The sequence below is a fragment of the Microcaecilia unicolor genome, chromosome 2 (assembly GCF_901765095.1).
Source record: "Microcaecilia unicolor chromosome 2, aMicUni1.1, whole genome shotgun sequence".
NCBI lineage: Eukaryota > Metazoa > Chordata > Amphibia > Gymnophiona > Siphonopidae > Microcaecilia > Microcaecilia unicolor.
In genome coordinates this window covers 473,719,861-473,732,441 of record NC_044032.1, presented here as the reverse complement: position 1 = coordinate 473,732,441, position 12,581 = coordinate 473,719,861, and the positions used below count along the sequence as shown (strand labels likewise).

General features: G+C 43.5%; 1 gene segment (V, D, J or C); it reads right to left on the bottom strand.

Annotated features, from left to right (window-relative positions):
- Nucleotides 1-11,509: 11,509 nt before the first annotated feature.
- LOC115462141 lies at nt 11,510-12,258 on the bottom strand. The segment is given in 2 exon segments: nt 11,510-11,835; nt 12,174-12,258. Coding segments are annotated over 2 exon segments (390 nt in total).
- Between the last annotated feature and the right edge of the window lie 323 nt (nt 12,259-12,581).

The following is a 12,581-nucleotide window of genomic DNA, read 5'->3' as shown; positions in this document are numbered from 1 at the left end:
CATTGTATGGTTTGATGTGAATTGTATTAGTTATCTTTGTGACTGCTAACTTAAAATGTACGTTGTATTTCAAGGACTCCTGACGAAGGCTTGCCTGACAAAACACGGCTGTGTCGAGTCCTTTGATTGCACGCTTGCAGTTCTTTGGAAACAAACAAGATTTTTTTACATCAATCAGCTTTGGCTTCCGGTATTTTTGTTTCCTCACTCCTTTTTGTTGGTTTCTACGTGTTTGTGAGGACTGGAGTTTCTCCTTTTTTGTTCTTTGTGAAACCCAACAGTACAACATTCACATAATCCCAATGAGATAAAAGCCTCCATAATACCTCATTCATAGAAGTGTATGTTGTGAAATATCAACTCATACATGAAAATTGTATTTGACCGTGTACATTTGTAAACGGGCTGCTCTTTCCGACCTGGATATAATAATTCCAATTTCTACATTCAATCTGAAATGGGGCTGTATATGTCTAAGTGGAGCCACTCCCAGAATATTCCAAATCCAACTCCTGTATTGGACTGGTAATTTTTGCCTTAAAATGATTTATAAATTCAAAATTATCCATTCAACTGACCTGCATAACTGTTTTTCAATACTGACCTGTTATTCTATTTCCATCCAGCAATTACTATATCTAAATTTTCATATGTCATATTGTATTTCACCTGTGATATATTAACTGCTCAAATCTTTCCAAATGTTCTTATATAATATTTAAGGTCATTCGTTATTGAAATAATGCTGTATAGGTCTCAGGAATAAGCAGATGGTGCCACCTGGTGGTCTTTAATAAAACTACAGCTGATTTCTCTAAAACCTGGTACATTTTTAAGACATGCTGTACCTGTAGACTGTAAGTACCGAATTTAGGTGTGGATTCAGAGAACGCATTTCATGTGATAAATATTTCAGTATCAAAATCAATGAAAACTAGTGAATGGTGTGTATAGGTTATGTAATAGGACTGAAGACATGACAATAGATTTTTATTTCAAAACTATTATTATAACTAGATATTATTTATTTATTTATTTATTTATTTATTTCGTATTTATTTATTGGGATTTATTAACCACCTTTATAAAGAGATTCACTCATACCTAGTTGCTACACTAATGAGTCCTGGGGTAATGGCAATAAAGGATTTTGAAGCTGACTGGAAGACCAGAAACTGTGCAGCTGAGAAGAAATAGGATTTGTGGTGATTGATAGGGTGGCTGATGAAAGAAGAGGCAGAGTTTCATTGAGGTTCTCATCTCTGGTGGTTCTTACAGGGATAGTTGGTGGCGGGTGGGGGGGGGGGAGCTGCAGTTGAAGGGTAAATGAGCAGTAAGGAACAGCAAATGTGGCTTTTCAGAATGAGCAGTAGTGGTGCTCTGAGGGAGCAGTGAGTTTGCCTTTGTGTTTTTCTATCTCAGTGTGCACACTTTTGTTTGTCTGATCAGAAACAGTCACTTCAGGGCCCTTTTATTAAGCCACAGTAACAATTGACCTTAGCACACCCTTATGTGTGTCTTTCCTGGACTCTAAGGCCATTTTTATCATTGGCTGTAAACAAAAAAAAAAACTCCTATTGTGTATTTATTTCATTAGTGCTCAAGTACTAATGGTAGAATTAGCCCACGACCAATTAAAAACATTACCAGGTGAGCTCTTACTGCCACCTATTTTGTATTCAGTAATGGATCTCACATTAACCATGTGCTAATCTAGATGCGCTAACTGGTTACAACACCCACTCTTTGCCCCTGATATGTCCTGTAAACAAACAAACAAACATGTGTTATGTGGTTAGCACATGCACATGCAAAAAATAATGTAGGATTAAAAACTGGTTAAAAGATAGAAAACAGACAGTAGTATTCTCAATGGAGAAGGGTAGTTAGTGGGGTTCCCTAGGGCTCTGTGCTGGGACCGCTGCTTTTTAACATATTTATCTGGGGTTCCAAGCCCATTATAAACCATAAAGCTGCATGTCTCTGTTGATCACCCTCCCCTCACCTATCCACACCCACCCTGTTAGAATATCAATGATATGCTTTGATGTCCCCATGCATACTTCCTACCCACCCCCCTCCTCCCACCCTGTCAGACTGTCATAGTAATGCTTGAATGTTTTCACTTATATACACGGTCAGCTAGCACATTTGCTTATTTCCGATCTGAGGAAGAAGGGCAACCTTCGAAAGCTAATCAAGAAATGTATTAAGTTATGTCCAATAAAAAAGGTATCATCTTATTTTCTTTTCCATGTTTTATTTTGTTTGATTTCTATTGATAACATATTTATAAATGACCTAGAGATGGGAGTAACTAGTGAGGTAATTAAATTTGCTGATGACACGTGGAGGGGCATAATCGAACGGGGACGGCCATCTCTAAGGGCACCCATCTCTAAGGACGTCCCGGCGAAGGGGCGGGGAAACCGCTATTATCAAAACAAGATGGGCGTCCATATTTCGTTTCAATAATACGGTCGGGGACACCTAAATCTCAACATTTAGGTCGACCTTAGAGATGGTCGTCTTTAGGTCGTCCTTAGAGATGGTCATCCACAGTTTTCGGCGATAATGGAAACCGAGTACGCCCATCTCAAAAACGACCAAATCCAATGCATTTGGTCATGGGAGGAGCCACTATTCGTAGTGCACTGGTCCCCCTCACATGCCAGGACACCAACCGGGAACCCTAGGGGGCACTGCAGTGGACTTCACAAATTGCTCCCAGGTGCATAGCTACTACTACTACTACTACTACTACTACTATTTAACATTTCTAAAGCGCTACTAGGGTTACGCAGCGCTGTACAATTTAACATAGAAGGACAGTCCCTGCTCAAAGAGCTTACAATCTAATGGACAAATGTACAGTCAGTCAAGTAGGGGCAGTCAAATTGGGGCAGTCTAGATTTCCTGAAAGGTATAAAGGTTAGGTGCCGAAGGCAACATTGAAGAGGTGGGCTTTGAGCAAGGATTGGAAGATGGGTAGGGAGGAGGCTTGGCGTAGGGGCTCAGGAAGTTGATTCCACGCATAGAGTGAGACAAGGCAGAATGGGCGGAGCCTGGAGTTGGCGGTGGTGGGGAAGGGTACTGAGAGAAGGGATTTGTCCTGTGAGCGGAGGTTTCGGGCGGGAACGTAAGGGGAGATGAGGGTAGAGAGGTAATGAGGGGCTGCAGACTGAGTGCATTTGTAGGTGAGAAGGAGAAGCTCCCTTACCTTTGGTGCTGAGCCCCCCAACCCCCCCCCAAACCCACTCCCCACAACTGTACACCACTACCATAGCCCTAAGGGGTGAAGGGGGCACCTACATGTGGGTACAGTGGGTTTTGGGTAGGTTTTGAAGGGCTCACATTTACCACCACAAGTGTAACAGGTGGGGGGGATGGGCCTGGGTCCGCCTGCCTGAAGTGCACTGCACCCACTAAAACTGCTCCAGGGACCTGCATACTGCTGTCATGGAGCTGGGTATGACATTTGAGGCTGGTATAGAGGCTGGCAATACATTTTCTTTTTTTTTTTAGAATGGGAGGGAGTTGGTGACCACAGGAGGAGTAAAGGGAGGTCATCCCTGATTCCCTCCGGTGGTCATCTGGTCAGTTTGGGCACCTTTTTGAGGCTTGGTTGTGAAAGAAAATGGACCAAGTAAAGTCGACCAAATGCTTGTCAGTGACGCCCTTCTTTTTCCATTATCGGCCGAGGACGCCCATCTCTTAAGCACGCCCCTGTCTCGCCTTCGCTATGCCTCCAACATGCCCCCGTGAACTTTGATCATCCCTGCGACGGACTGCAGTTCAGGACGCCCAAAATCGGCTTTCGATTATGCCGATTTGGGCGACCCTGAGAGAAGGATGCCCATCTCCCGATTTGTATCAGAAGGAGGGCACCCATCTCTTTCGAAAATGCCCCTGAAAGTTATTCAAAGTCGTTAAATCGCGGGAGGATTGTGAAAAATTACAAGCGGACTTTACGAGACTGGGCGACTGGGCGACTGGGTGACTAAATGGCAGATCACATTTAATGTGAGCAAGTGCAAAGTGATGCATGTGGGAAAGAGGAACCCGAATTATAGCTATGTCATGCAAGGTTCCACGTTAGGAGTCACGGACCAAGAAAGGGATCTAGGTGTCGTCGTTGATGATACGTTGAAACCTTCTGCTCAGTGTGCTGCTGTGGCTAAGAAAGCAAATAGAATGTTAGGTATTATTAGGAAAGGAATGGAAAACAAAAATGAGGATGTTATAATGCCTTTGTATCGCCCCATGGTGCGACCGCACCTCGAATATTGTGTTCAATTCTGGTCGTCGCATCTTAAAAAAAGATATAGTGGAATTAGAAAAGGTGCAGAGAAGGGCAATGAAAATGATAAAGGGGATGGGACAACTTCCCTATGAGGAAAGGCTAAAGCGTCTAGGGCTCTTCAGCTTGGAGAAAAGGCGGCTGAGGGGAGATAAGATAGAGGTCTATAAAATAATGAGTGGAGTTGAATAGGTAGATGTGAAGCGTCTGTTCACGCTTTCCAAAAATACTAGGACTAGGGGGCATGCGATGAAGCTACAATGTAGTAAATTTAAAACGAATCGGAGAAAATCTGTCTTCACTCAACGTGTATTTAAACTTTGGAATTTGTTTGCCAGAGAATGTGGTAAAGGCGGTTAGCTTAGTGGAGATTTAAAAAGGTTTGGACAGCTTCCTAAAGGAAAAGTCCATAGACCATTATTAAATGGACTTGGGGAAAATCCACTATTTCTGGGATAAGCAGTATAAAATGTTTTGTACATTTTTGGGATCTTGCCAGGTATTTGGGACCTGGATTGGCCACTTTTGGAAACAGGATGCTGGGCTCGATGGACCTTTGGTCTTTCCCAGTATGGCAATACTTATGTACTTATGCTTTAGCTTGTCCAATTAGTCATGCATTAGCGTCTAACACAGCTTAGTAAGAGGGCCCCTTAGTCACTTATCTCTTTTCTTACAGGATCATTCTTGCAGTGGCTTTCATCACTGGCATCAGCAATGTAATGTAATCCATTTCCTCAGGTAACTCGGCTTCCTCCTTCTGCTCCTCCAGCTTCAGAACATTCAGAAAATCTCTCCTAACCCCCTTCACAGCTGGGAGGAATCCGATATTGATTACGCAGCCATGGGAACTGGGCTTCCTCCTAGCTGTTTCTCCCCCTGCTGGTCACTGAGGAGACTGGCTCTCTATATCCTGGGTTGCTTCCCTCCCATTTCCCTGAGAATCCCTCCCGGGTCTTCGGGCCCTCCCCTTTCTCCCAGTACCCTAGGGAATTCTGGACCTTGTGGTTCTGGGGCCCATGGCCTTTTGCTATATCCCCGTTTACCTGCCTCATCACAAAGTGGCAACACTTACATGAATAAGGTGAAACTTAGCCAGCTGCATTAGGTTACTAACCTTCTTTATTTGTCCCTTAACAGATGTCAAATGGCTCTATCATTAGTTTTTGTGCTCTAACGCAGTGTTGTTTAGGTTACCCCATGGTACATATTAATGAAATGCAAAACATGCAGATGCATGTAAAGCAGCTCATTACTCTGTAAATACTGTAACACGGCTTGCAGTGAGCACTGGGTGCTCACCACAAGTCACAATGTAGCTGGTATAATAATCTCAGCCAAAAGCTGGGGTTATTTTACCAACTGGGAGCATTAAGCCATGTATTAATGGGGCCAGGGCTCAGCGAAGCTGCCCCTCCTTCCCAATGACAATACAGCACCTCAAGGCTGACCCCCCCCCCCCCCTCATCACAGTCTCAATCCCAGCAAGCTCTCCCCTGATGAGAACCCCCAACCTGGCATGATCCTCTCCAGTTGTAACCCCCCCCCACCACACACACAAGCACACACACACACCTGGCAAGATCCCCATCACACACACCCCCACACACACATGGATAGATACCAGTAATTAAGGGCCCTCTAACTACTTGCAGGCCACCCCCTTCCCAGGTCTACTATCAATATCACTGGTGTCCAGTGGGGTCAGGCAAGAATGATCTCTATTTGCTCTTGCCAGGTTTAAAATGGCACCAATGACCCCTAGTGGTAGATTTGCTGTACTATCACTAGGAGTCACATTTCCAGATTGGTAACTCCAGTGGTAGATCAAAATGTGGTAAAATGTAGATATTGGTGCTTACACATGTTTGTGCCACATATTTTGGAGTGGAGGAGTAGCCTAGTGGTTAGTGCAGTTGTCTTAGGTCCTGGGGAATTGAGTTCAATTCCCACTGTAGCTCCTTGTGACTCTGGGCAAGTCACTTAACCCTCCATTGAGCCCTGGTATGAAATAAGTACCTGAATATATGTAAACCACTTTGAATGTAGTTGCAAAAACCTCAGAAAGGAAGTATGTCAGGTCCCATTCCCCCCTTTCCCTTTCCCATATTTTACAAAGCTGCATGTCTTAAGTGTATGCAATAATCTCTGTGTTTATTTTGGAAGCCTTATTTGAAATTTTCACCAGATATATTACCTTTATTGATATAAGCCTTGTAAAATGACTTTTTGATATAATGTTGTTGCAAATGTTAATAAGGCTGTTGCACTTTTTGCCACTGTATATAGCTGGGCAAATATTCAAAAGGACTCATAGGTCTAGTGGCTGCTGCTAATGTGTAAATCCAGTATCCATGAATTTTCAAAGACACTGTCCCCAGATTCTACATAGTGCGACTTGAGTTGTGCGTGCAATTCAGGTTGTATTCTCTATTGCACGTGCAACTTAATTATCTTAACAAGCTAATCAGTGCTACCTACTGTTCGCATACAGAGAAGTACCCCAGGAGTCTACTGGGTTCTCCACATTTGAGCTGCTTTATGGCCAGAAAGTGAGAGGGCCCCTTGATCTAATAAGAGAAATTGGGAGGGAAAAGTTGATACCGCTGATACCCCTGTGATTGAATACATAGACAATATGCACCAGAAATGATAAGACCTTGTGGGCTTCATCAGAGATAACTTGCAGGCAACCCAGATTAAGCAAAAGATCTGGTATGATCATAAGGCCTGAAACAGAGCATTTTATAAGGGCCAGCAGGTATTTGTTTTAGTCTCAGACCATCAGAATAAACTTCAGGCTAACTGGGTGAGACCTTACAAGGTCATAAGGCACCTGAATGATATAAACTATGTTATATCTATGGACTCTCAAGACAGAAAACAGCTTACCTTTCATGTAAATATATGTTGGGACTGTGAGTGCATTCTAGGAACTGTGGGGCCACTGGCAGTGTGGCCCCAGTAACCCAGAAATCACTGGGGATAACTTGAAAGCGGGAGACACGCCCAGAGGCTGTTGGGACCCAGTTGGTGGGAGGAGGGTGCTAGCATAGAGCACATGCCCAGGTTTAGGCAGACCTGAGCTGTGCTGGGGATAGACCCTCTAAATAGCCACAGGGTTAGTCCCAGATGAGTGACTACGCGTTTCATGAGAATTTGCATGTAGATCTTTATAGAATAGCACTTAGCAAGATGTGAGTGCTAATCCTATTTGGAGCCTAATAACTAGCAATAATAATATGGGGCTGGCCTGCTAGCACCAAATTATTGCTAGTTATCAGCAGTAGTGTACCTCCATAACTTTCGTCAAATTTGACAGGTCCCATGCCCACTTCCAGGTTTCAGCCAATCAGAAGAAAGGACACACCCAAGCCATGCCTACTCCCTGCCCTTTTTGATGATGTCACTGCCAAACCCACACCCACTTCCCGTCCTCTTGATTATGTCACAGGATATGACATCTTGACCCTGCCCAAGCCCAACCCATTTTTGCATAGCCACACCCCCTGTGCCACCTTATTTGCATAGAAAACTACAAACCCCACCACCTTTTTGCATAGCCCTACCCAAACCCCATCCTTTTTGGTGATGTCCCACAGGGACATCACTAGACCCTACCTGTCCCTTCAACTACCGCCCCATTTCCCTCCTACCCTTCCTCTCCAAGATACGCGCCGTTCACAGCCATTGCCTTGACTTTCTCTCCTTTCATGCCATCCTCGATCCGCTTCAATCTGGCTTTCGCCCTCTACACTCGACAGAAATGGCACTATTTAAAGTCTGTAATGACCTGTTCCTTGCCAAATCCAAAGGTCACTACTCCATCCTCATCCTCCTCGACCTATCCGCTGCTTTTGACACTGTGAATCACAATTTACTTCTTGCTATACTGTCCTTATTTGGGTTCCAGGGCTCTGTCCTCTCCTGGTTCTCCTCTTATCTCTCTCACCATACCTTCAGAGTACATTCCCATGGATCTTCCTCCACCCCCATCCCGCTCTCTGTTGGAGTTCCTCAGGGATCTGTCCTTGGACCCCTACTTTTTTCAATCTACACCTCTTCCCTGGGCTCACTGATCTCATCTCATGGCTTCCAATATCATCTTTATGCTGACGACACCCAGCTTTATCTCTCCACACCAGACATCACTACGGAAACCCAGGCCAAAGTATCGGCCTGCTTATCCGACATTGCTGCCTGGATGTCCAACCGCCACCTGAAACTGAACATGGCCAAGACCAAGCTTATTGTCTTTCCACTCAAACCTACTTCTCCTCTCCCGCCACTCTCTAACTCAGTTGATAACACCCTCATCCTCCCCGTCTCATCTGCCTGCAACCTCGGAGTCATCTTCGACTCCTCCCTCTCCTTCTCTGCGCATATCCAGCAGATATTCAAGACCTGTCATTTCTTTCTCTATAACATCAGCAAAATTCACCCTTTCCTCTCTGAGCACACCACCTGAACTCTCATCCACTCTCTCATTACCTCTCGCCTTGACTACTGCAACCTACTTCTCACTGGCCTCCCACTTACCCATCTATCCCCCCTTCAATCCATTCAGAACTCTACTGCGCGTCTTATCTTCCGTCTGGACCGATATGCTCATATCACACCTTTCCTCAAGTCACTTCACTGGCTTCCGATCAGGTACCGCATACAGTTCAAGCTTCTCCTACTAATCTACAAATGCACTCGATCTGCATCCCCTCATTACCTCTCTACCCTCATCTCCCCTTACGTTCCTACCCAAAACCTCTGCTCACAGGACAAATCCCTCCTTTCAGCACCCTTCTCCACCACCGCCAACTCCAGGCTCCGCCCTTTCTGCCTCGCCTCACCCTATGCTTGGAATAACCTCCCTGAGCCCATACGCCAAGCCCCTTCCCTGCCCATCTTCAAATCCTTGCTCAAAGCCCACCTCTTCAATGTCGCCTTCAGCACCTAACCTTTTTATCTCTACTCAGGAAATCTAGACTGCCCAGCTTGACATTTCATCCTTTAGATTGTAAGCTCCTTTGTGCAAGGACTGTCCTTCTTTGTTAAACTGTACAGCGCTGCGTAATCCTAGTAGCGCTTTAGAAATGTTAAGTAGTAGTAGTAGAGTGACATTGTAGCCACCCCCTTTTCAAGATGGCGGCCATCGCTATACGCATCACATGAATTCCTGTTTCCACTACTAGCCGCCATCTTGGATGGGGTCATGTGGCAGGAAGTGATGTCAAAAAACCCCCAACACTGCTCCCTAAGTTCCTTTGTGGAATTTAGTCGTGCATATACATGTTAACCCTTTTTTCTCACAGGACAGAAATAAAAGACATTTTTGTTTTCTTTTTCTTATCAATTCCTGTTTTCAAGAGACATGGTGCCCTAAACAGCTGAAGTGAAACAGAAAAATGCCAGAGGGTGTTGCTTTTGTAACAGCCAAGATGGTTTTCTCTGCAGCCACTTCGTAAGGCAGAGTGCTGCTGCTTTGTGTTTTTGCCTCCTCCCTCCCTCCTAGCTAGCAACTTACAGAATCACAGCTCCGGCATCAGACAGATGAACTTAAAAAGTTACAGACATGCCAACTTTTTTTCTTTTCAATGCTACTACTACTACAAATCATTTCTATAGCGCTACCAAATTTTATTTTAAATGAAAAAAGTGGAATGACAGAATAAATGCTTTTCTATAGAACTTGTATTGCCCCCTTTCTTGGCAGTTTGAAAGGAAAAAAAAATCTGGTGTTTGCTTTTTTCATACTGACTCTGCAAAATAAATTGCTGCCACCCCCTCCCCTTCCCCCCTAGCTAGCAACAAAACTTATAGCATAATCTCAGCTCTGCCCCCAAACTAAATACGAAGTAGCTGCTGAGAAAAGCAGCTTGGTTGTTACAAAACCAACCCCCCCCCCCCCCCCCCGGCATTTTTCTGTCTCACTTCAGCCATTTAGGGCACAATCTCTCTTGAAAACAGGAGAGGGGCCAACTCTTGCATCCTTTTGAAAGAAAACAAATGCCTATTTTCTTTCCTGTGAGAAAAAAAGTGAAGAAATAGCTTCAAAATGTAAGCACAAGGTATCCTTTTGAAAGAAAAAAATTGATAAGAAAAAGAATTTTCTTTCCTGTGAGAAAAAAAGGTTAAGGTGAGCATGCGTGACTAAATTCCTCCAAGGCTAAAGGGGGCAGCATTGGGGGGTTTTGACATCACTTCCTAACACACGACCTCATCCAAGATGGCGGCTGGTAGTAGAAACAGGACGTGACATGATGCATACAGTGGTGGCCACCATCTTGAAAAAAGGGTGTTGCTGTGACATCACTCCCCATGTGACATCACTCCCCATGTGACATCACAAAAAAGGATGGAGTTTGGATGGGCTATGCAAATAAGGAAGTACAGGGGGCATGGCTATGCAAAAGGGGTAGGGCTTGGGTGGGGTCAAGGTGTCATATCTGGTGATATCATCCAAGAGGGTGGAGAGTAGGTATGGTGTGGGTGTGGTTTGGGCAATGATATCATCAAAAAGAGTGGGGGGTGGCATGGTTTGGGCATGTCTTCGCTTTTGATTGGCTGAAAGCAGGAAGTAGGCGTGGCACCTGTCAAATTTGTCAAAAGCTATAAAGGTACACTATGATCAGCTCAATTATAATGTGCATGCACAAATTTGGGTGCACAATTTTGGGTGCCATATATTGAATCTGGGGGTTACTATGGGCAGTGAGAAAGATCCTGCAGTCTAAGGATACCCTTCTCAGGGCTCAGGATGACAAAGGCAGCTGTGAAAGACCTTAAAATCCCTTCCACAGGTTCCTGTTGGAACCAAAAAAAATTGATATTGCACTAAAATAATCTTTTCTTCAGACTCCTGAATGACAGAGATCAGGAGCATGGGACCAAGAATCACCAAGGAGGAGAAAGAAAAAGCACAGGTGAGGGAATTTCCATCCAGAATTAGGAAAAAGAGGAGTAAGCATGGAAATGATAAACGTCCACAATAAATCATGGGTTGTCACTTATAATAATAATAATAATAGTAATAATTACTATTATTATTATTATTATCATCATCATCATTATTAAGAAGAGAAGCAAGACTTGTAGTGATAGCATTCATAAAAAAATATCTCTCTTAACTTCTTCATGTTTCTATAGAGCTATCACACATGAATGACTTTACAGTACCTGTGGTACAAAAGAAATAGGTTTTTGTACAGGTCTATATCACTGTGGGAAAGGGGAGCTATAACCATGTTGACAGTGATAATCTGCAGCATCATCAACTTGAACACCGCTGATTGTGAGAGTGAAATCAGTCTCAGATCCTCTGCCACTGAACCGCTCTGGGATCTCAGAGGCACGGGAAGAAGCATAATAGATAAGAAGCTTGGGAGCCTGTCCAGGTTTCTGTTGGTACCAGGCTAATAAGTTTTTCCTAATAGCACTATGGTAAAGACTTTGACTGGCTTTACAGCTGATGGTGACTGTGTCCCTCACAGACACTGATAAGGACTCTGGAGACTGAGTCATCACAATCTCTCCACTGGAATCTATTTAGAGAAAGAAAAAAATATATATTACAATTATTAATGGAAAGATGTTCCTAATGCGCAGTTCTAAGCATTATAGTTTTACTTTTTTAAATAGTAACATTGCAAACTGGATACTGTGATTAAAAGTCTTATTATTGAGCGCATCGGTGTTAATATTAGAGGGGCATTGTATTTGTTCTTTCTAATATGAGGCTGACTCCTGGAGTAGCTGTTTAAAAGTGTTAATTAAATTATATTAAATTAATATTAAGGAGAACCAGACCTAGCATTGCAGTCTCTGTATTATATAAAATGTGTTCTTCACTATTACCCCGTGAATATTTGTGTGATCTTACCTTGGATCCAGAGAAAATGTATCAGCATGAGCTGCAGGAGCTGAGTGAACAGCATCATATTCATAGTTTTAGACTGGCAGCTGCTGATCAATTAACCATGAAGGAATAAATGTGGCATTTATAACACATGAAAACAGTTTGATAAAGTTACTGAAGTGTGGACATGCAAAATAACTGATATATGCAAAAGCAATTCCGTATCTGAAAACCCAGGACATAATGTCATGAATATATTGTTTTTATTCTTACAGAGGGAAATGTATTCACATGAAGACAGAAGAACAGCATATCTGTGTACCTTTAAGCAGATATTCACCCAAATTTTAAATTGAACTACTAATTAATGTACTGCTTTTGACTCCTAACCCTCATGTCCTTTTATCCTCACCTCTTTATTCCCTTACCCTT